Here is a 24,572-nt window from a genome sequence, read left to right on the forward strand (position 1 = left end):
GACGACATTTTAGGATGAGCCGTGACAGCCCAATAACAGATCCCACTTTGTATGCCAGGTCAGCTTAATTGGTCCAACTTTAAAAGGAACTGTTTGGCCTCACCTTCCTTCTTTGAGGTTAAAATTTAGCCAATTAGGTTTATGATAAGGACTGTTAATTTGATTATGATTCATTTTCTTTTTAACATCGCCACATAGTTATGGCCTTATGGGCATAATGGCCACGAGTTGTTAAAATATAAAAAAGTTTTCTGAATATTGTCGAATATGTACGAGTATTATTCTTGCGTTACTTAGCCGATTAAACACGTAATACTGTATTCGTGTTTGATGTGTTGATTTGCCTAAACACTCTAATTCAATAAGCCAATATTTTGTTTTCGTCAAAAACAAGTAACCAAAGACACTATAGAAAAAACATGTATTCTTTCGAAATAAGTAGTCAATAAAATAAAATGTTGTGTAAAACTATTTTCTGAAAATTACCTAGTTTGACTCAAATTTGGAGAAAAATAACTAGATTAACACCCAAATATTGTGGTTTACTAGAATAACACAAATTTTGTGTTAAAAGACAAAATACCCATTTTATTTTCAGTTCTATTAAAATAAAATAATTAAATTAAATAGAAAATTAAAAAATACAAAAAAAAAATTATAAAACCAAAAAACGAAAATTGAAAAAAAAAACAAAAAATACAAATGAAAAATATATATAAATTGAAAAAAATAAAAAAAAATAAAAAATAAAAAACAAAAAGATATAAAACCAAAAAAGGAAAATTGAAAAAAAAAACAAAAAATACAAATGAAAAATATATATAAATTGAAAAAAACAAATAAATAAATAAAAAACAAAAAGAAAACAACTACCCATTTTATTTTCAATTCAATTAAAATAAAATAATTAACATATAATAACTAAATTAAATAAAAAAATTAGAAAAAAATTATAAAACGACAAAAAAATTAAAATGAAAAAAAAATACATAACAAAAAAATTTTTTAAAAAAACAAAAAAAATAAAACAAAAAAATACAAAAAAAAATTAAAAAGAAAAAATATATAAAAACGAAGAAAAAATTATCTTTATCATATATTAACAAGGAGACAGCCACACAAGAACCATCTTATTATAAATAAATCTGTCGCGATAAGAATATGTCTGTCATTACTTTATTGTGCAGATTAAAATTTTATTTTCATCAATAAAACTGTCATCATACGACAGATTTTTTTATAGTCTATCTGAAATCTGTCATAATATAAAAAAAATCTGTCATAACATAAAATATTTCGGTTGTGAGTATATGTCATTCTAGCAATTTATATTTTTATATAACAAATCTGCTATCACACTCCAGATTTTTGTTAAGAAAAAAAAAACTGTCATAACATAAAATAAATCGTTATCACTAATAAGTCAAACTAGTAATTATATTTTTAATAACAGATCTTCTACATTATGACAGATTTTTCTCGAAAAATATAAGTCTGACGCCACTAAAACAATAAATCTGCCACACATTTTAATAAATCTGTCAAAATTACGAAAGTCTGTGGTGTCATCATAAAATAAGTCTGTCGTGAGAAAAAAATCTGCTACTAATTAAATATCTGTCGTAACCTATTTTAAGTAAGTCTGTAGGGGAAACAAAATCTGTCGCAAAAAATCTGTCATAGAAAAATAAGTCTGTCATGGTAAATAAACCTGTCACAACTAACCCAGCAGATTTTTCAAATAATTTTTTTTTTCCAAATTTTTTTTCACCACGTTTTTTAAATATATCTAAGGGTATTTTTGACTTTTTTTTTTATTTCTAACAAAGAGAGAAAGGGTATTATGGTCATGAAAATAACTCATTTAACCCCTAAATTTTTTGAGACATTCTAGTAATTAAACTCATAATTTGGGTTAATCTAGTAACTTTCCCAACTATTTTTAGAGATTCTTTTGATTTGGGAGTTGACAAAAAAAAAAAACAAAGATGTTTTGCATCAGATTTGGAGTATACTACCAGACTTTGTGGGTTGAATAAATCGATTAGATTATTTGTGGACAATTAAGTCCGTACTTCGCCAACAATTTTTTTTTGTTGTTGCAAATCATCAAAATGTGTATTCTATGACAATATAAAAATGAAAAACAAGTTATATATACAAATAAATTATGGCTAAGAATCGGAAAAGGTCGTGGCCTCGTGGGTTTTAGAATTGAAAGCGGCAAAAAAGAAATGAAAAGAAACAAGAGCTTTCAGATTTTAAGTATGAATAAGATTATACAGCGAAGAGTAATGATTTTGCTAGGAGATGCCTTGAATATGGAATGGGAAAGTATGGCGTAGAGTACCAACGCGTTATGGTGTATGAATGGGAAAAATACATTCAACCATACACTCTCTTTCCCAATATCTGATAATTATATTTGTCGTCTCGTGTGATTTTTCATTGATGTGGACAAAAATTAATTAGTGCTTTTAGGTTTTAACTGGGGATCCACCCCAACATTCGAAACAATCTCGAGTATTAATTTATGTTTACACTACGGTGTCGTTTTAAGTTTTTAATAATATTGTGGTTTCTTTTTCGGGCTGGTGGGCTTTTTGTGTCCGCTTCCCAATACTTTTTCTTTCTTTCCTATTTACTAATTTTTTGGTTTTCAAAATTTATTTATAAATTAAAAAATTTCAGTGTTTTTATTTTCTCTCTTCTGAGTTCTGTCTCTGTTTATTACCACTTTTCTTCTTTTGATGTTTTTTTTTTTTTTTTTTTTTTTTGATGTTCTTGTAGCGTTTGTACAAAATCTCACAAAGGTTTTTCTTCTCAGATTTAGAAAACTTGTGAAAATCTTTGATCAACAAAAAGTTTCCATCTTTTTCAACCCATTTGAAAATCCGGTGGTGAGTCGCCGGAGAAATGTGTTTTTCTTCTCTCCATTGAGTTTTTTTCACGGCGGAATCTGTTAAACCCCTAGATTTCAAACGAATGACATTTTATGAGATTGAAGAACATTGTGAGTCGAGGAGTGGAAGATTCTTCTCTGATGAGTGAATCAGAAGAAGACGAAGAAGAAGAAGCTAGTGAAGTCATTTTAAGCAGAAACGTCGTTGAGAAGAAGAAGAAGAAGAATCTGCGTTTTGGTGAAGAGGAGGAAGAAGAGAGACGAGACGGTTTGGTGTTGTTAGCTCAATCTACTCAAATGGTGAGATCGAGATCTCAAGGAACGACTCGGCGCGTGACTCCCACGCCTTTAGTTGATGTTGAGAAGCCGCTACCGAACGGAGATCTCTACATCGGAAGCTTCTCCGGCGGGTTTCCACACGGATCCGGCAAGTATCTGTGAAGGTACTTGGGTTGCTGATAGGAAACATGGTCATGGACAAAAGCGTTATGCAAATGGAGATTTTTATGAAGGTACTTGGAGAAGGAATCTAAAAGATGGTAGAGGTAGGTATGTTTGGAGAAATGGGAATCAGTATACTGGAGAGTGGCGTAGCGGTGTGATTTCTGGGAAAGGTTTACTTGTTTGGCCTAATGGGAATCAATGCTTGTGGGAGAATGTGCGTTTGGGAGTTCCCAAGTTCAGACTTATGGGATTAATTTTTACTCAATTAGCTTTGGTAATTTGTGAAAAAAACAACCAATGAGAGAAGAGCAGTTTGACTGGCCACATAGCCAATGAAATTAGCCAATGGGAAAGAGATATAGAGACCTCGTAAGAACCGCCTCCTTTGTCATTTGTATCATCTCTCTATAAAACCACTCAACTATCAACATCTCTTTACATGCAACAAATCACTCAAATAATTATTTTATAAAGAACAAAAAAAAAAAAGACGGCAGGGAAACAATGGAACGTGGAGCTTCCTTCTCTCACTATCAGCTACCCAAATCCATCTCTGTTAATCTAAGTGGCTATTTATATACTTGCCTCCATGTATATTTATATGCTCATGAAAAATTGGAGACTTGCTTTTTGATTTTTATGAGTCTTTTCAACAAAGAAGTAGAGGCTTTCTTTCTCGAAATTTAATTTTAGAATTTGTGAAGGTTTTGGGAATGGCTCGGAAAAGACGATTTTATACATGCATGCAAGAGTTTGATATGTGTATTGTCTCATCATGACTGAGTCAAAGTTTGATTCAAATATTTCCATGGTGTGGTAGAAATTAAACAAATCTTTCATATGTGTTCATTGAATATTCCCGTGCATGCACGATGAATGTTTTTGAGTATCAATTTTTTTGTTTTATTTTTTTTTGTTTTTCGATTCTAAAAACGTAGGGGAGGGGATTTTATTGGTTTTCTCTATGAGTTTTCTCGTTGTAACGGTTGAGTTTTTTTTTTTTCCGTTTCAAAATGAGATTCTCGTTTCTCTGCCTTTATCTAAAAGCATCTACAGTAAATTAAAAGACACTAAAAAACAAAAAATTAAAAGACACTGAAATTTTTTTTATACTTAATAAACATTTAAGTATATATAAACAGTCTTACTAGTCCCAAGTTTTACAATTCAAAATTTATTAGTAATTGTTTTTTGGAAAAAATCTAAGTGAATTTTTGTCCAAAATTTTCCTTTTACTGTGTTTATTCTAGTGGGTGTCATTAACTTTAATCTTGTGATTCTTTTAACGTTTACCATTGGGAACCTTCACATGAAATAAATGTCTACTTTATCGAGTCATACCTTCTTCTCCGTAAATTAATTGATGTTCTTCTTCAAAATTTGAGTTTCTGTTTTTTGTAATAAACTAAACGAAAGAATTTGGGAATACGTGTTTATACAATTATACTTTTAAAGTTATATTTATGTCAAAATTTAAGTATTTCGAGAAGAGGAAAGATCCTTTTGACATTTTTGTTCTATAGTTATTATTTATTAGAAACGTAACGGCAAGAATCTGAACAGTACCTACTCAACGGGGTCCATAAGTCTAGTCAACAAATGTAGTTGACTATGTCCAGGCCAAAAACGTACGGTTATTATTAACCATAGTTAATAGTTAAAAGTTAACCATGGTTCGGTTAACATTAAACCCTTTTTCCTCTTTTAACAAACCCCAAAACCTTTCTTCAGATTTTCTCTCTGCTTTTCACAATCGTCGTCTCAATTTTTTCCTGCAAAATTCCGATCGCCATGGATGATGGAGCTGTTGAGATACGTGAAGAGCAACGTCGATTGATCGTGGCCCAGCAGCAACCACCATGTATGGCTCGTGAACAAGACCAGTACATGCCAATCGCAAACGTCATAAGAATCATGCGTAAAATCTTACCGTCGCACGCTAAAATCTCTGACGACGCCAAAGAAACGATTCAAGAATGTGTCTCCGAGTACATAAGCTTCGTGACCGGTGAAGCCAACGAGCGTTGCCAACGTGAGCAACGTAAGACCATAACTGCTGAAGATATCCTTTGGGCTATGAGCAAGCTTGGGTTCGATAACTACGTGGATCCCCTCACCGTGTTTATTAACCGGTACCGTGAGATAGAGACCGATCGTGGGTCGGCACTTAGAGGTGAGCCACCGTCGTTGAGACAGGCCTATGGAGGAAATGGTATTGGGTTTCACGGCCCACCACATGGCCCATCTCATGGCCTACCTCCTCCTGGTCCTTATGGTTATGGTATGTTGGACCAATCCATGGTTATGGGAGATGGTCGGTTCTACCAAAACGGGTCGTCGGGTCAGGACGAATCAAGTGCTGGTGGTGGCTATTCGTCTTCCATTAACGGAATGCCGGCGTATGACCAATATGGTCAGTATAAGTGAAGATGGAATTATTCTTCATTTTTATGTATATCGATTCAAAACATGTGTTTGAATAGATATTTTATCTTTGTATTATCAATAACATTTCTATATATAATGTTGCTCCTTTTAAGGAAAAGTGTTGAGTTTCAATACTTTTCGAGAACTGATTTATATATGCAAATGAAAAAGTGTTTTTGGATGAAACTCTATGCAATATTACATGATCTAAAGGTTTTTGTAATTTTAAAGCTGCTATAGTTAGAAGATAACTAAACATTATAGGAACCAAGTTTGCTTTTTTTTATATAGTTAGAAGATTTATATATGCAAACAAAAAGGGTTATAAAATCAAAATTCAAAATGAAGCAAGTGGTCCAAATGCATTGACCACATAAACACTTTAATAACCAAAATATAGGATTTTTGTAAGACTCTCAAGTCTGACGCACAACAGTTTATGTTATTTATAGAGTTGACTGTACCATTAAAGATTTCAAAAAAATTAGATCTTTATTAGGTTCATTTGTTGTTACACTCCTCCTTCTATATAATAATAACCTCCACTCCTCTCTATGAGCAGCAATGTGAAAGATATGGTCCAAGTGAAGTCAAACCCAACAAATGAGCCTAGTCAACAACCACAACACAAAAAGACAAAGACCAGAAAAGTTTCACCGGCTGAGAGTATCTCCAACAGTAATGTCTTGAGGAATATCTTAAGATTAAAAAAATAAAAAATAATAAAAAAGTAGGAGAGAGTGTAGACACAGTTTCTGGTTTGAGAAACTTTGAGAAACTGTGTTTCCACTTGTCATTTTATTATTGGTCAAATTCTTTTTTTATAATTTATAATTTAAATAAATAATTTATTTATTATAAATTGATTAAAATAATATTTTTGATACACCCACACAGTGTCACATAAACTCCCCTCTGATCGCGGAAGCTGTGGCGGCCCTTCTCGCGTTGCAACACGCCCGAAACCTTGGTTTCACATAGCTCTCTCTTGCTTCTGACTCGTCTCAACTCGTCAAAGCACTTCAATCGGAGCTTCAAGTAAAGGAACTCCACGGGATTCAATTCGACATCCTTGATCTATGTTTAAGTTTCTCTGCAATTTCTTTTCGCTTTATCCCACGATCTCAAAACACTGTAGCGGATTCGTTGGCCAAGGAGGCCTTACTCTCCTTTGTACTGGGCCTGGCCCAACTCTAGTTTTCAATTGAATCATCCATCCTTTGCACAAAAAAAAAAATTTGTAAGCGTTATGATTGCATTGGAGAGGTTTACTTGTCCGTTCATTTTTTGAATTCAAATAATGGGAGTTCAAACACTTAGAAATATCAGCATTACTATATATATACTACTAGTATTCATTTGTTTAACATATATGGATGGTCGATTATTTTTTTGTTAATCAACGCCGAAGGGTAAAGAGCTCATGTTTTTTTCGTGATGTAGCCTAAAGATTAATATAAGTTTATTGCAAAAAAAAATAATGAAAAATCACTTCTATTAATTTTGTTAACATGCAAGGTCAAATTACTTTTCACTCTCTATCTCATTTCTCGTCATGCATATATGTTCGCAAGAATCTCCAATGTTGATATATTCACCTATCTCAACTCATATTTACGTAATGTAATTTCTTGTAATTTGCCAGTTCATCTCTACTCGAAAATGCCCAATCCTAATAACATAGAGGTGTGCTGAAAAATAATGGGAGAATTAGCCTCATAATATTTTGCGTAAGAGTAACTTGGAAGACGTACATTGACCAAGGTATTATGATTTTTGTCAGTTAATGGCACCCCATTGGACCAACAAATTAAGCAATCCCCGCATTCCTTTAATTTAATCGTAACAATATGTATTAAACTAAATATACATGCACAACAATTAATTTCAAATACATTAAAAAAACGCACAAGTCATAACAATGATTATTCGAGTTTATTACTCCATATGCGACTATGAACATTTTAATAAACTTCGACATCAAAGAAGCTGAGACATGCATGCCGAAACAAGCATTCCTCTTCTGACTTCTCTCGTCCACAATTTTTTTTTATTTTTTGAATACTAAGGTGTTAAATTATTATATCTAATTAATTATAGCAAATAATTGAAGGTATAGGTCGAGGTTTTCATTAAAGAAACAATAGGCTCTCTAATTCTATAGATCAATTATTGACCACTCGAGGATTTACATTATATTTCATGCATGTATATTTGTTAGAAGTAAACTGTTTTTTCTTGTTTTCATTTCTAGTAAGAAATTCTTAGTCCTAGTTTTATTTTTGTCTTAAAAGCTTACTTGAATAGTTAAAAAGTTCAATACTTATCAAAAAAATATTTATACTAATATTACACAAAAAAAAATATGTAAAAATATATAGTTAAAAGTTCAAACTAAAAATAGATGCTTTGAGATATTTGAGTGCACATTACTTTAAATTTGATGGGAAATCTGTAAACCAGTAATTCTCTATCTGCAGGATAATTAATTTGTGTGTGGAGTGGTTAGATTTCGAAGTCAACAGTTTAGTCAAAGTGCTGTCAGAAAAATTACATGCGGGGGCTGTAAGAAATAATACATTTACATGGATTACAAAAACAGTTTTTAAGAAGAAAAAAAAGTGGTTTACCAAAAAAAAAAAGTGACGCTTTCAAATTATTTAAAATAGAAAAGTGTTTTATGGGTTTATACTTTATAGAATATTACACACATTAAGATCTAATATTGTTGCATCTAATAATATTTATACTTCAGAGATTTCAAAATGTAGTGTTATTTAATCAATATTTTAAATATTTCATAAAATCTAGTATTGTTCAAAAGTATAACATTTAATTAATATTTTGATACATAAATCTATCTTTACTATACTATAAATCTAGTAGATTAGTCCAACATCCTTATTAAACCACCTCTCAATGAAAAATTAAAATAGACCAAAAAATTACATCAGAAATATTAAATGATGAATAATATAAGCAACTTCTTAATGATACACAACACCAATCCTAGTTTTTCTAATTTTTGTAACTTTTTTTTTTATTTGTTTCTACCAAACTTATCCAAATATAAATTGATAGAAACTAACAGATAACTAAACAATGCCACAAAAATCTTTATCAACCATTGGATTACTAGGGTGTTGGATTTATATATTTATTGGTTATTTATGTATTAGAAAATGCAAAGCAACATTCAATTGTAAGTTTGTAACATGCATCTAACACCAATATCTTTTACTAAACTTTTGTAATCCCTTAAACACTTTAAAATGCTAATTCAAATTAAAAATACATTACACGTGATACATAGTTTTAAAAACAGTAGACTTATAGCTCATTTTCGTAACGCATATATATATTAAAATTTACCAAAATTTACCATTTCGAGTAAGAGAATCTTTTTAAAAATAATTTTCAATTTCATTAATTAAGAAACAATGAATTTAATGAAATGTATATTTTATTAAATTCCCATAAAGTATATATAATTAAAATAATGCCACGTAAATCTTTCTCCGCCGTTCGATAATCAAATACTTTCTTGATTAAAAATGTATTCAGAAAATGTTAAACCAACATTTATCTATAAACAAAGAGAGCCTCATATGTGTAAAAATCTTCTTCTTATCTTTCTTTCTTTCTTAATAGAGTCTTTAATTTTTACTCAATTAGCTTTGGTAATTTGTGAAAAAAACAACCAATGAGAGAAGAGCAGTTTGACTGGCCACATAGCCAATGAAATTAGCCAATGGGAAAGAGATATAGAGACCTCGTAAGAACCGCCTCCTTTGCCATTTGTATCATCTCTCTATAAAACCACTCAACCATCAACCTTTCTTTACATGCAACAAATCACTCAAATAATTATTTTATAAAGAACAAAAAAAAAAAGACGGCAGGGAAACAATGGAACGTGGAGCTTCCTTCTCTCACTATCAGCTACCCAAATCCATCTCTGTTAATCTAAGTGGCTATTTATATACTTGCCTCCATGTATATTTATATGCTCATGAAAAATTGGAGACTTGCTTTTTGATTTTTATGAGTCTTTTCAACAAAGAAGTAGAGGCTTTCTTTCTCGAAAATTAATTTTAGAATTTGTGAAGGTTTTGGGAATGGCTCTGAAAAGACGATTTTATACATGCATGCAAGAGTTTGATATGTGTATTGTCTCATCATGACTGAGTCAAAGTTTGATTCAAATATTTCCATGGTGTGGTAGAAATTAAACAAATCTTTCATATGTGTTCATTGAATATTCCCGTGCATGCACGAGGAATGTTTTTGAGTATCAATTTTTTTGTTTTATTTTTTTTTGTTTTTCGATTCTAAAAACGTAGGGGAGGGGATTTTATTGGTTTTCTCTATGAGTTTTCTCGTTGTAACGGTTGAGTTTTTTTTTTTTCCGTTTCAAAATGAGATTCTCGTTTCTCTGCCTTTATCTAAAAGCATCTACAGTAAATTAAAAGACACTAAAAAACAAAAAATTAAAAGACACTGAAATTTTTTTATACTTAATAAACATTTAAGTATATATAAACAGTCTTACTAGTCCCAAGTTTTACAATTCAAAATTTATTAGTAATTGTTTTTTGGAAAAAATCTAAGTGAATTTTTGTCCAAAATTTTCCTTTTACTGTGTTTATTCTAGTGGGTGTCATTAACTTTAATCTTGTGATTCTTTTAACGTTTACCATTGGGAACCTTCACATGAAATAAATGTCTACTTTATCGAGTCATACCTTCTTCTCCGTAAATTAATTGATGTTCTTCTTCAAAATTTGAGTTTCTGTTTTTTGTAATAAACTAAACGAAAGAATTTGGGAATACGTGTTTATACAATTATACTTTTAAAGTTATATTTATGTCAAAATTTAAGTATTTCGAGAAGAGGAAAGATCCTTTTGACATTTTTGTTCTATAGTTATTACTTATTAGAAACGTAACGGCAAGAATCTGAACAGTACCTACTCAACGGGGTCCATAAGTCTAGTCAACAAATGTAGTTGACTATGTCCAGGCCAAAAACGTACGGTTATTATTAACCATAGTTAATAGTTAAAAGTTAACCATGGTTCGGTTAACATTAAACCCTTTTTCCTCTTTTAACAAACCCCAAAACCTTTCTTCAGATTTTCTCTCTGCTTTTCACAATCGTCGTCTCAATTTTTTCCTGCAAAATTCCGATCGCCATGGATGATGGAGCTGTTGAGATACGTGAAGAGCAACGTCGATTGATCGTGGCCCAGCAGCAACCACCATGTATGGCTCGTGAACAAGACCAGTACATGCCAATCGCAAACGTCATAAGAATCATGCGTAAAATCTTACCGTCGCACGCTAAAATCTCTGACGACGCCAAAGAAACGATTCAAGAATGTGTCTCCGAGTACATAAGCTTCGTGACCGGTGAAGCCAACGAGCGTTGCCAACGTGAGCAACGTAAGACCATAACTGCTGAAGATATCCTTTGGGCTATGAGCAAGCTTGGGTTCGATAACTACGTGGATCCCCTCACCGTGTTTATTAACCGGTACCGTGAGATAGAGACCGATCGTGGGTCGGCACTTAGAGGTGAGCCACCGTCGTTGAGACAGGCCTATGGAGGAAATGGTATTGGGTTTCACGGCCCACCACATGGCCCATCTCATGGCCTACCTCCTCCTGGTCCTTATGGTTATGGTATGTTGGACCAATCCATGGTTATGGGAGATGGTCGGTTCTACCAAAACGGGTCGTCGGGTCAGGACGAATCAAGTGCTGGTGGTGGCTATTCGTCTTCCATTAACGGAATGCCGGCGTATGACCAATATGGTCAGTATAAGTGAAGATGGAATTATTCTTCATTTTTATGTATATCGATTCAAAACATGTGTTTGAATAGATATTTTATCTTTGTATTATCAATAACATTTCTATATATAATGTTGCTCCTTTTAAGGAAAAGTGTTGAGTTTCAATACTTTTCGAGAACTGATTTATATATGCAAATGAAAAAGTGTTTTTGGATGAAACTCTATGCAATATTACATGATCTAAAGGTTTTTGTAATTTTAAAGCTGCTATAGTTAGAAGATAACTAAACATTATAGGAACCAAGTTTGCTTTTTTTTATATAGTTAGAAGATTTATATATGCAAACAAAAAGGGTTATAAAATCAAAATTCAAAATGAAGCAAGTGGTCCAAATGCATTGACCACATAAACACTTTAATAACCAAAATATAGGATTTTTGTAAGACTCTCAAGTCTGACGCACAACAGTTTATGTTATTTATAGAGTTGACTGTACCATTAAAGATTTCAAAAAAATTAGATCTTTATTAGGTTCATTTGTTGTTACACTCCTCCTTCTATATAATAATAACCTCCACTCCTCTCTATGAGCAGCAATGTGAAAGATATGGCCCAAGTGAAGTCAAACCCAACAAATGAGCCTAGTCAACAACCACAACACAAAAAGACAAAGACCAGAAAAGTTTCACCGGCTGAGAGTATCTCCAACAGTAATGTCTTGAGGAATATCTTAAGATTAAAAAAATAAAAAATAATAAAAAAGTAGGAGAGAGTGTAGACACAGTTTCTGGTTTGAGAAACTTTGAGAAACTGTGTCTCCACTTGTCATTTTATTATTGGTCAAATTCTTTTTTTATAATTTATAATTTAAATAAATAATTTATTTATTATAAATTGATTAAAATAATATTTTTGATACACCCACACAGTGTCACATAAACTCCCCTCTGATCGCGGAAGCTGTGGCGGCCCTTCTCGCGTTGCAACACGCCCGAAACCTTGGTTTCACATAGCTCTCTCTTGCTTCTGACTCGTCTCAACTCGTCAAAGCACTTCAATCGGAGCTTCAAGTAAAGGAACTCCACGGGATTCAATTCGACATCCTTGATCTATGTTTAAGTTTCTCTGCAATTTCTTTTCGCTTTATCCCACGATCTCAAAACACTGTAGCGGATTCGTTGGCCAAGGAGGCCTTACTCTCCTTTGTACTGGGCCTGGCCCAACTCTAGTTTTCAATTGAATCATCCATCCTTTGCACAAAAAAAAAAATTTGTAAGCGTTATGATTGCATTGGAGAGGTTTACTTGTCCGTTCATTTTTTGAATTCAAATAATGGGAGTTCAAACACTTAGAAATATCAGCATTACTATATATATACTACTAGTATTCATTTGTTTAACATATATGGATGGTCGATTATTTTTTTGTTAATCAACGCCGAAGGGTAAAGAGCTCATGTTTTTTTCGTGATGTAGCCTAAAGATTAATATAAGTTTATTGCAAAAAAAAAAAATGAAAAATCACTTCTATTAATTTTGTTAACATGCAAGGTCAAATTACTTTTCACTCTCTATCTCATTTCTCGTCATGCATATATGTTCGCAAGAATCTCCAATGTTGATATATTCACCTATCTCAACTCATATTTACGTAATGTAATTTCTTGTAATTTGCCAGTTCATCTCTACTCGAAAATGCCCAATCCTAATAACATAGAGGTGTGCTGAAAAATAATGGGAGAATTAGCCTCATAATATTTTGCGTAAGAGTAACTTGGAAGACGTACATTGACCAAGGTATTATGATTTTTGTCAGTTAATGGCACCCCATTGGACCAACAAATTAAGCAATCCCCGCATTCCTTTAATTTAATCGTAACAATATGTATTAAACTAAATATACATGCACAACAATTAATTTCAAATACATTAAAAAAACGCACAAGTCATAACAATGATTATTCGAGTTTATTACTCCATATGCGACTATGAACATTTTAATAAACTTCGACATCAAAGAAGCTGAGACATGCATGCCGAAACAAGCATTCCTCTTCTGACTTCTCTCGTCCACAATTTTTTTTTATTTTTTGAATACTAAGGTGTTAAATTATTATATCTAATTAATTATAGCAAATAATTGAAGGTATAGGTCGAGGTTTTCATTAAAGAAACAATAGGCTCTCTAATTCTATAGATCAATTATTGACCACTCGAGGATTTACATTATATTTCATGCATGTATATTTGTTAGAAGTAAACTGTTTTTTCTTGTTTTCATTTCTAGTAAGAAATTCTTAGTCCTAGTTTTATTTTTGTCTTAAAAGCTTACTTGAATAGTTAAAAAGTTCAATACTTATCAAAAAAATATTTATACTAATATTTAACAAAAAAAAATATGTAAAAATATATAGTTAAAAGTTCAAACTAAAAATAGATGCTTTGAAATATTTGAGTGCACATTACTTTAAATTTGATGGGAAATCTGTAAACCAGTAATTCTCTATCTGCAGGATAATTAATTTGTGTGTGCAGTGGTTAGATTTCGAAGTCAACAGTTTAGTCAAAGTGCTGTCAGAAAAATTACATGCGGAGGCTGTAAGAAATAATACATTTACATGGATTACAAAAACAGTTTTTAAGAAGAAAAAAAAGTGGTTTACCAAAAAAAAAAAGTGACGCTTTCAAATTATTTAAAATAGAAAAGTGTTTTATGGGTTTATACTTTATAGAATATTACACACATTAAGATCTAATATTGTTGCATCTAATAATATTTATACTTCAGAGATTTCAAAATGTAGTGTTATTTAATCAATATTTTAAATATTTCATAAAATCTAGTATTGTTCAAAAGTATAACATTTAATTAATATTTTGATACATAAATCTATCTTTACTATACTATAAATCAATATTTTAATGAAAGTTGCGGATCTAATCTGCCCTGTTTCAAAGTGCTGGGACAGAGAGAAATTAAGCCTTTATCTTCCGCAATATGAGAAAGATATCCTTCTACTCCGACCTAGTAAGCTAGGAGCAACAGATCATTATGTATGGCTTCCCACAAAGAATGGAGACTATAGCGCAAAAACTGGGTATCATGCGGCTGCTTCCTTGCCCTCCCAAGCCTCCAGCTCTCCTTCCCAACCTATAGTCTTCAACTGGAATAAGCACATCTGGAATACATACTGCTCCCCTAAAATCAAGTTCCTCCTTTGGAAAGCAATGAAGAATGCCCTCCCTGTGGGATCAACTCTAAAGGCCAGGGGTATTAACCCTACAACGTCTTGTCCTCATTGTGGTGAGGATGAATCTTGTCTTCACTTGTTTTTCACCTGCCCTTTTGCTTCACAGATCTGGGACCAAGCTCCTTTCAAGAACACCTTATCGACGGCACGATTAACCAGCCTCAAACTAGGGATCGAAGCTGCAAATCATCTCACTTGTCTCCTACCAGTTGGAATTGACAAAGGACTCCTATTCCCTTGGATTATGTGGTCGATTTGGACCTGCAGAAACAAAAAGATCTTTGAACAGAAACAGCAATCAAGCGAGGATGTTATCTCTCAAGCCATTGTCTTGGCAAAGGAATGGATTGGGGCTCAGATTCATCCTTCTAGCCAGACCCCGAAGCCGTTCATTTCTTCGGTACCGACGACCGGACTTGATACGATCAGATGTTCTACAAATGCGGCTTGGCGTGAAGACACCCGAGATGCAGGATTCGGCTGGATTTTCTCTGATCCTCTGCGACAAACGGAGATCCAGGACAGAGCAGTGGCGAGCAACGTTTCCTCCCCTCTAATGGCGGAGGCTTCAGCGGTTCTCCTGGCCACCCAATCTGCTTCCGCTCTCGGATTCTCAATTCTTCTCTTCGCTTCAGACTCACAACAGTTAGTCAAAGCGCTCAACGGGGAGCTCCAATTTTCGGAACTCCATGGGATTCTACATGATATCCTCACCATCTCTCTCACCTTTGCTGAAGTTCGTTTCGTTTATGTTAGGAGAGAAAACAATAGGAAAGCTGATGATTTAGCTAAATCTGCTTTAAATTCAATTTCCCCTGTATCTGTACCGGTTTTTACTTAATGCAAACCAACCATCTTTGACAAAAAAAAAAAAGTCACTCTTCGTTTTGCACAAAAAAAAAAAAAAAAAAAAAGACACTCTTCTTTGAATTTCTTTTAAAGAGAATAACCTTTGTCTTTTTCTTTGTTCAACTAAAAGAGAATAACCTACACGTTGAATTATTTTGTTACAGGTAATTATTTTGTCTAGTGGTTTATTTGAAGCTAATTAGAATTTTCTTACCGAATATATGTACTAGACTACTAGTGCTGTATGTATATTTTAAACGTTTTGGAATAAGCCTTGTATAGAAAATATGTATCAAACACTTTATTTTAGTTTACAAATACGAATTTCGTAATTATTTTGGATGAATATATTGGAAAATTTTGCTCGCTTGTTTGGATTATATTGAGGCGAAGGGAGACCAATCCAGCAAGAAACCATGTGATCAGTGGCGTATAGTTTTATAGATATATAAGAAAACGAAAGGATAAGGATATATAAAATTAGATATAAATCCCAAATGATATCCTCTATAGATGGTGATCGATAAAGACACATGGGCTTCTTCAACTTTTCTTTTATGCGACGAAACATGTATGCATCGGATGTGTTCCTGTCGTAACCAAAATAATTTTATTTTGTAGTACTAGTTATATAAAAATATCCTTAACTATTTCTTATCTTATCCATATCCCATAAAAAGAAAACTGAGTAACACATTGCTGTCACCTAGAATTCAAAATTTTGAAGTAACCAAAAAAAAAAAAATTCAAATTTGCCTTTTCTAGTTAACCAATTCAAAACGAAACATTGAGATCGACGCCTATTCGGACTCGATGTTTTGATCAGTGTTCTAAAAAGCGGTCTAGGCGGTCGCCTAGGCCCCGACTAGGCGCTAGGCTCTTATGCGACGCCTAGATAACCGCCTTGACCGCCTAAAATTACACAGATCTTGTTTAATGTATTTTTTCAATTTTAATTAGAGTTTTATTTATATATATAGTTATAAATATTCATATATTGTTTAATATAAATATAAATAAATGTTTTATCTAATTTTTGTTTATAATTTCATAATTTTTAGTTTTATATAGATATTTTATATAACTTTTATATATAATATCATATTTATAATATTTTATGTTATAAACGTCTAAACCGCCTAAAAAATCGCCTAGGCCCCGATTAGGCGTTCTAGGCGCTAGGCATTGGGTCACCGCCCGCTTAGCGCCTAGCGCTTTCTTGAACACTGGTTTTGATACATAAAATTACTAAAACTGTAGATTACATTTTTTTTTTTTTTTGGTTCAAAACATTACATAATATTTGAAAAGTCATATAAACATCCATAACATATTATGTCAGCTTCTAATTTATTCAAACAAAACATAGAAACATGTTTCTATTTCCAAACTGAATACTGTTTCATGTATTTATTCTTGGAAATAAATAAACTGCTAACTCTCAATATTGCAAAAGAATTGGAACTTCTAGACAAATAGTAAAAGAATTTAGCTAAAATAGTTATTAAAAAAAATCAGGAATAAAAAAAATAGAATTATTGCATCTAAAACAGCAGAGACCATAAATAAGTTGTATTAATGAAATTGATATTTTCTGGATCACGACATTGGATGTTTGTTTAAAACAATAATTTTGGGAAATCGCAAAGGGTTATAGCGCCGAACAAAGAATCTTCTTCATGCTTCTCCCAAATTTTTTGTTTTTTTTCTTGGGCAACCAAAATTATTATAGTAATCCGAATAAACAACTTACTATTGATGACCGGTTAATCGATATCGAAACTATTATTAATAGAAATCGGGTCTTTATGACATTTATTTACGGTGACCCTGTTGTTTCAAACCGCGAATATGTGTGGGAAAGATTAATGCGTATCGGAGTCGCAAGATCCGAGGCTTGGTTTATCATTGGCGATTTTAATGAGATAACAGGGAATCATGAGAAAAGAGGAGGGAAAAAACGTTCGGAAGCCTCCTTTCTACCATTTCGTGCTATGATACATTCATGTGGTCTTATTGATTTCTCCTATCATGGAAATCAATATTCATGGATTGGTCAACGGTCTAATGGTAAGATACGATTTCGGCTTGATAGAGCCATGGGGAATGAAGAATGGCACAATATCTTTTCCCACACCAATGTGGAGTACTTAAAGATGTGGGGGTCGGACCATAGACCATTACTTGCATCTATTCAATCTAAACCGAAAAAAATTTCGAGAATATTTATGTTTGACAAACGATGGATAGGGAAACCCGGGCTTACAGAAGCAGTGCTGGAAGGTTGGAACGGTGAAGGGCTACGGGAAGATCGACCCATAATGAAGAAAATTCAAAATTGCAAAAGAGTAATCTCCATTTGGAAGAAATCAACCCGAACAAATTCGGAGACCCTAATTAAAGAACTCCATGATAAGATTGAGGCAAATTATGCTGATGATGAAACTTCTCTAGAATCGCTTCGTGATCTTAAAAAACAATTGGGAGAGGCTTACACAGAAGAAGAAATTTATTGGTACCAAAAGAGTCGCCAAAATTGGCTGGCATTAGGAGACAAAAACACAAAATACTTCCATGCTTTAACAAAACAAAGAAGGGCAAAGAATAAAATCCTAGGCATTCTAGATGACAATGGCGCATGGGTGGATAATGAAGAAGGAATCGAGAGAGTCGCTGTGGATTATTTTCACAATCTCTTCTCCTCCTCGAACGAGGTAGATCCCACGGTAGTACTTAATGATATATCCCCTTCAGTCTCTCCGGCTATGAACGAGTTTTTGGTCAAAGAAGTTACTGAAGATGAGGTTAAGCTGGCCCTATTCTCCCTAAATCCGACGAAGGCCCCGGGGCCGGATGGGATGACGGCATTATTTTTTCAACGTTTATGGGAAATTATAAAAGGCGATCTCACTAAAATGGTGAAGAATTTCTTAAGCTCCGGTATTTTTGATGGGAAACTAAATGAGACTAATATTTGTCTAATACCAAAAGGAGAGAGATCGAGGGTAATGTCGGGTTTTCGGCCTATTAGCTTATGCAATGTAAGCTATAAGGTAATCTCGAAGATTTTGAGCTTGCGTCTTAAAAAATTCCTTCCGGATCTGATATCCGAGACACAATCTGCGTTTGTTGCGGGCAGACTAATCACTGACAACATCCTAATCGCTCAGGAGAATTTCCATGCTCTACGCTCTAACCCGACAAACCGAAAAAAGTTTATGGCGCTAAAAACGGACATGAGCAAAGCATACGACCGAGTAGAATGGACGTTTCTTCGAGCCCTTATGGAAAAGATGGGGTTCGACCCCAAATGGGTCAATTGGATAATGCAATGTATCACCTCCGTCTCATATCGTGTCCTGATTAATGGGGAACCCAAAGGTCGTATTCGACCATCACGTGGAATTCGTCAAGGAGACCCCATTTCTCCGTACTTATTTATACTCTGTACGAAAGCACTTATAGCTCTGATTAAAAAGGCCGAGAGGGAAGGGAAAGTCCAAGGTCTCCGGATTTCTTTTGCAAGCCCTCGAGTATCTCATCTTTTGTTTGCAGATGACAGTTTGTTTTTCTGCCAAGCCAATGCCCAACAGAGTAAAGAGGTTATCGATATTATCCGCTCTTATGGCCGGGCGTCGGGTCAAGAGATTAATCTCACCAAATCTTCCATTATGTTTGGTAATGAGGTCCCAACTCCCCTAAGACAAGAAATGAAATCAATCCTCGGGATTTCGCGGGAAGGAGGGATGGGGACATATTTAGGGTTTCCAGAAAAGATCCATGGCTCCAAGGCCCAAGTCTTTGCGTTTGTAAGAGATAGACTACAAACACGAGTTAATTCATGGTCCTTTCAATTCCTCTCTAAAGGCGGTAAAGAGGTCCTAATTAAGTCTCAGGCACAAGCTCTTCCGACATATGTCATGTCGTGTTTTCTATTGCCAAAAGCAATATGTTCCAAACTTAATTCTGCAATTGCCAGATTCTGGTGGAGTAATAAAGTGGATAGTAAGGGAATCCACTGGATTGCATGGGATCAAATTTGTACACAACTTTCGGATGGTGGCCTTGGTTTTAGGAACCTGGAAGACTTTAATCTCACACTTTTAGCGAAGCAATTATGGAGATTGCTAAGATTTCCGGAATCACTCCTTATTCGGGTTCTTAAAGGACGGTACTTCCGGTATAATAGCCCATTAGAGATTACTGTCTCTAACCGGCCATCGTACGGGTGGCGAAGTATGTTGGCCGCCAAAGATGTCCTTAAATATGGAATCCGCAAGACTATTGGATCTGGGTTTGAGACTTGCATTTGGACCGATCCTTGGATTCCAGACGACCCGGCTCGTCCCCCGAAGGGATTGAATATAGAGTGGGACCCATTAGTCTACGTCAACACCTTAATAGACTTTGGTACAAAACAATGGAAAATTGAGCGGCTCCGGGAATTATTTCCTCCGGATGAGATTACCCTCATTCTAGGGATAAAACCGAGCCTTAACGTCTCGAGGGATGGATATAGCTGGACCATGACGAAGTCGGGCAATTATTCCGTCAAATCTGGATATGAGGCCGCGAGAACCATTTCTCGCCCTGTTTGCGACCACCCTTTTCAGGGACCTAGTGTTACGGCACTTAAGGCGCAAGCTTGGAAATTAAAAACTACGCGAAAACTAAAACATTTCGTGTGGCAATGTGTGTCAGGTTGTTTGGCCTCCTGCCAACGACTATTTTATCGCCATATTGGTAGAGATAAAGGATGTCCTAGATGTGGTGCAGAAGAAGAGACGATTAATCACTTGATCTTTGAATGCCCTCCAGCTAGACAAGTCTGGGCCCTTTCTAATATTCCTTCATCTCCTGCCCTATTTCCATCATCTTCGTTGTACAATAACCTAGATTATTTGTATTGGCGGGGTAAGGAGGTAGGTGCAAATGAAGAGAGCCTAAGGGCTTTTCCATGGATCATGTGGTACATTTGGAAGGCGCGAAATCGAAAGATCTTTGATAATTTGAGCGAACCGCCCCAGGAAACCTTGAACAAAGCAACTCAGGAGGAAGAGGAGTGGAGACGGGCAAACCAGAGAGAGGACCCCCAACCTGTGAGGAATTCGACGGTTCAGGTGACGCCACCTCCAGACGATAGACCGGTGTGCTTTATTGACGGGTCTTGGCATAGAGATACATCTAGGAGTTTGCTGCTCGTTGGTAGTGGAATGCTGACTAACCGTCTCCGTCCCCCTATGATGAGAAAAAGCTGTCCGCAGCCGTTAGTGCAAGGGCTCGATATTCCGTTTCCGTAGAAGAACGAGACACTGTGGGCTGGCGTTTTGCGGACCAGGAGATAATATTGCATCCGAGAAACGTACAGAATCCAGTTGTAGACCTCCTCGTGGATGTACATCCTGCCCAGTCACTATCACAGAAGGCCTGAACATTGAGCTTGCTGTTTTTGTGAATATACAGCCCATGAAAGATGGTGCCTTTAACATAGCGAAGGACACGCTTCAGGAGATCAAAATCAGCGAGTGTAGATCTTTTCGGAAAGGAGGAGTAGGATGAGTCAGCTTATTCTATAGATACTGTAAAAGCCAACTCATGTTTCCACTCAATTTTCATTACGAAGATGTATCACGTCAAGATCCGTTGCTCAAACCGAATCACGCCAACGTTATGGAAGTTCCTGGATCGTGTGAAATAAGAGTAGTACCAAAGGCACCCTATAATTTCATAATAAAAAATGGAAAATTGGCTATGGAGATTCCGCGCGGTCAGAAATTCATACAGACACAAAGGGGTTCGACAGGAAAGTCCTTTCGATCTAATCCATTCTTGGGGTCAAATAAAGACAAAGGATATGGGTGTATCGTTACGTGTGGAGGAAGATTGTTGCACCTAGGACTCAAGGGCTCACGCAGAAGCCTCTCCCCTCTGCATGCGGAATTGGAGACACTATTATGGGCGATGAAGTGTTTACTTGCGGTTCAGATTAATACTATCATCATTCTTACGGATTGCACAGATCTTATTGAGATGACTTCAAGTCCTGAGGAGTGGCCTACTTTTTCTACAGAGATGAGGGATTTTGTGCATTATAGAGACTTATTTTCTATGTTTAGTATTAAGTATATCCCTCGTAGTGGTAATACCTCCGCCGATCATCTTGCAAAATGTGAAAGAATACGCAGGTTTTGCTTTTCCCATGTAAGTTCGACGGTATCCGATTGGCTCTCTCTAGAAGAGAGTTCTTATCCGTGAATTAATATATGGAGTTTGATCGTAAAAAAAAAAAAAAAAAAACAACTTACTATTTCATTGTTTAATATTCTGAAGGGAATCGATATTGTCAGTGATCCAGATCAAGAATCATAATATCAATCAAAATCACTTGTTCCCAAAGATTCGATCAAAACCAAAACAAAACAAAACTAAAAAAACTCCATTTCAAGCCGTTGATTTACAACAAAAGTAAAACCACCAGCTTCTTCAACTATTTACAGTTTGTTACATTAGTAAAAAGATAGAAAATTACTCTCAGTGCCACAAACCTCTGAAACAAGCTACCATTTTTTTTAGCTCAATCAGGGTTACAGAGAAGACCGGTAAAACCCCAAAAAAACAAGAAAAGATTTTTACATTTTTTTTCTTTTCAACTTTGACAAAATTTACCATCCATTTGATTCTGAACGGCTCTCACAGCAGCCACTCTTGCAGCCGTAGCAGCCTTATTAGCTGCAGCCACGGCTCGGCTCACCTGCTCATCTACTCGTCTCCGATTCACTGCCTTATTCGCTGTTTCTCGAGCCGCCTGTAATATTTTCAAGTTAAAGTTTTTCACTTTTTGTCAGTTCCAACAACTGAGTCAACTCTGGTCTAACAAAAAAAATTACCTGAACCGCTCTTGAAACTGGCTCACTCGCAAGAGGAAGAGAAGTTACAAGCTTCCCTGAATCCCATTCACCAGATTTAGCATCACCAGTTCTAAACGAGTAAGCACCAAACCCTTGCTTACGACCTTCATGCCATGCTCCTTCATAACAATGACCATTAGCAAATCGATACACACCAAACCCATGAATCTTGTCTCCAAAATACTCTCCTGCATACTTATCTCCATTTCTGACAAAAACACAAAGATTGTGTCTTTTAAAATCAGATTACATAAAAAAATAAAAAAAAACTTTAAATCAAGATTCAAGACAGATATGTATACCTGAAATGGTAAGAACCAAGACCATGTTTAACACCAAATCTAGACTCACCAACATAAGAGCTTCCATCAGCACAAGATTGACCACCAAAACCATGGCTTTGACCATTAAACCATTCACCAGCATAACAATCACCAGTGTAGAATCTATAAACTCCATTACCATGTCTAAGACCTTGTCTATATTGACCTTTATATCTACTTCCTCTAGCCCAACTCTCAATCCCATGACCATCATATCTCCCATCTATCCAATCTCCTTCATATCTTCCTCTCACGAAATAGTAATACACACCACTTCCGTTACACTTCCCTTTGTGAAATTCACCTTAGTAGAAATCTCCATTACTGTAGAATTGAACTCCTTCTTTAACGAACCGCTTTATGATCTTCTTCTCCGGTTTAGTATCGTCTCCGATGTACCATTGTACCGGTTTTGATTTTGAGTTTCTGCTCTGAAAACCGAAGTTTTTAGTGGTTTCGTCGCAGATTTGTTTGATTGCGATTACGGTTTGGTTAAGAAGAGCGATGTTCTTGGAGGCGAAGAAGAAGATGGATTGAGGAAGATTAAAGCTAGTAAAAGATTTTCCGGTGTGAGAATCTCATCGGTTTGTGAGAAGACGACGAAGAAGAAGAACGATGAGAGACTGAGGAAAGAGAGAGACACCATTGTGAATGCTAAACCGGGGTTAATCCGAGTTAAACCGGATTTAGGACTTGATGAACCGAATGGTTTAGGTGGTTTTCTTCTCTGCTTCTCTTCTTTCTCTCCGGCTTCTAGATCTTGTTCGCCTTCGACGATTGAAGATAAGCTTTGAAATGACGAACGAAGATTCGACGATGACCGGAGCAACGACGACTGTGTCCTCGTTAGCTTCGCCTGTTTTTCCATTTCTTCTCAAAAACTTCGAAAACTATCAAAACCGGAAAACAGAGTCTTCGATCACGGAAGTGAGATTCCGGTTATAACCGATTTCTCCGGCGAGAGTACACTAACCGCTGCTTCACCACCGTAACTAGCATCACGCACGACTTCGACAAAGAAAGAGAGAGAGGGAGAGATTTGTAATTATTGTAACAGTGACTATTCGCTTTCTCTTTTGTTAATTTTCCGGTACCGGAGAAATTTTAACGGCGAAGCTCACTTAAAGAGAGAATGAGAGAGAGAATCGAGAGAAGAGAAATTAGACCGGGTTTGGGTTTAATTTAAAGAGAGAAAGTGATAACATTGGATTTAATAAGGACCGTTAGATTAAAATCAGACGGTTGATTAAGTGAATCGAAGAAGGAGAGCCGTTGGATGGAGAGGAAGAGAGGGGTGACCGGTGATGACGGTAATATGTATATTGGTCGACGGATCCAAACATGAACGGTTTTTTAGCTTTACTGTTGCAAAGCTGGCACGTGCCACTATATTACACAGTCAGAGATTAATTAATTTACTTTTTTTTTTTTTCCTTTTTTTGGGACAATGACATAAGTCTTATTACTAAATTGATTTACAAGAAATCACCAAAAAAAAAATTGATTTACAGAAAAAATCTCTGTTTTTTTGCAGAGTTTCTATTTTTTTTTTGGCAGTTTAATACGTGTATTTTTAAATTTGGAATAAAAATACCTTATTTAATTTCGATTGCCTTTTAAAACTATCGTTTCTTAAACTCGGTAATTTCATTTCATATTTTAACTTGAAT

General features: G+C 34.9%; 2 protein-coding genes and 1 pseudogene across 7 annotated transcripts; 2 read left to right on the forward strand and 1 right to left on the reverse strand.

The window, feature by feature from the left end:
* Window positions 1-2,750: 2,750 nt before the first annotated feature.
* Window positions 2,751-5,959, forward strand: LOC9326538 (nuclear transcription factor Y subunit B-9). 3 transcript variants are annotated; one of them, XM_021014144.1, is made up of 2 exons: window positions 2,751-3,902; window positions 5,078-5,959. In XM_021014144.1, the coding sequence occupies exon 2, from the start codon at window positions 5,138-5,140 to the stop codon at window positions 5,771-5,773; it is 636 nt and encodes a 211-aa protein (XP_020869803.1). In that variant the 5' UTR covers window positions 2,751-3,902; window positions 5,078-5,137; the 3' UTR covers window positions 5,774-5,959. The 3 variants fall into 3 exon arrangements, with proteins under 3 accessions (XP_020869803.1, XP_002890476.1, XP_020869802.1); XM_002890430.2 differs by having other exon boundaries at window positions 2,751-3,901; window positions 5,131-5,959; XM_021014143.1 differs by having other exon boundaries at window positions 2,751-3,901; window positions 5,141-5,959.
* A 3,257-nt stretch (window positions 5,960-9,216) lies between these two features.
* Window positions 9,217-11,790, forward strand: LOC9326540 (nuclear transcription factor Y subunit B-9). Of its 3 annotated transcripts, none has more exons than XM_021014145.1 (2): window positions 9,217-9,733; window positions 10,972-11,790. In XM_021014145.1, the coding sequence occupies exons 1-2, from the start codon at window positions 9,683-9,685 to the stop codon at window positions 11,602-11,604; spliced, it is 684 nt and encodes a 227-aa protein (XP_020869804.1). In that variant the 5' UTR covers window positions 9,217-9,682; the 3' UTR covers window positions 11,605-11,790. The 3 variants fall into 3 exon arrangements, with proteins under 3 accessions (XP_020869804.1, XP_020869805.1, XP_002890478.1); XM_021014146.1 differs by having other exon boundaries at window positions 9,218-9,734; window positions 10,909-11,790; XM_002890432.2 differs by having other exon boundaries at window positions 9,218-9,733; window positions 10,962-11,790.
* A 10,250-nt stretch (window positions 11,791-22,040) lies between these two features.
* LOC9326541 lies at window positions 22,041-24,061 on the reverse strand (annotated as a pseudogene). Its single transcript, XR_002329422.1, has 3 exons — window positions 22,882-24,061; window positions 22,559-22,787; window positions 22,041-22,476 (listed from the first exon to the last, which is right to left on the reverse strand). The product of XR_002329422.1 is annotated as a phosphatidylinositol 4-phosphate 5-kinase 6 (transcript).
* Between the last annotated feature and the right edge of the window lie 511 nt (window positions 24,062-24,572).

The sequence above is a fragment of the Arabidopsis lyrata genome (genome assembly GCF_000004255.2).
Source record: "Arabidopsis lyrata subsp. lyrata unplaced genomic scaffold ARALYscaffold_1, whole genome shotgun sequence".
NCBI lineage: Eukaryota > Viridiplantae > Streptophyta > Magnoliopsida > Brassicales > Brassicaceae > Arabidopsis > Arabidopsis lyrata.

Coding starts and splice junctions, on each gene's coding strand:
- LOC9326538 (XM_021014143.1), top strand. CDS start 3,851: ATGGAACGTGGAGCTTCCTTCTCTCACTATCAGCTACCCAAATCCATC. Junction 3,902..5,140: donor AGCTACCCAAATCCATCTCT/GTTAATCTAAGT, acceptor CCGATCGCCATG/GATGATGGAGCTGTTGAGAT.
- LOC9326540 (XM_021014145.1), top strand. CDS start 9,683: ATGGAACGTGGAGCTTCCTTCTCTCACTATCAGCTACCCAAATCCATC. Junction 9,734..10,971: donor AGCTACCCAAATCCATCTCT/GTTAATCTAAGT, acceptor CCGATCGCCATG/GATGATGGAGCTGTTGAGAT.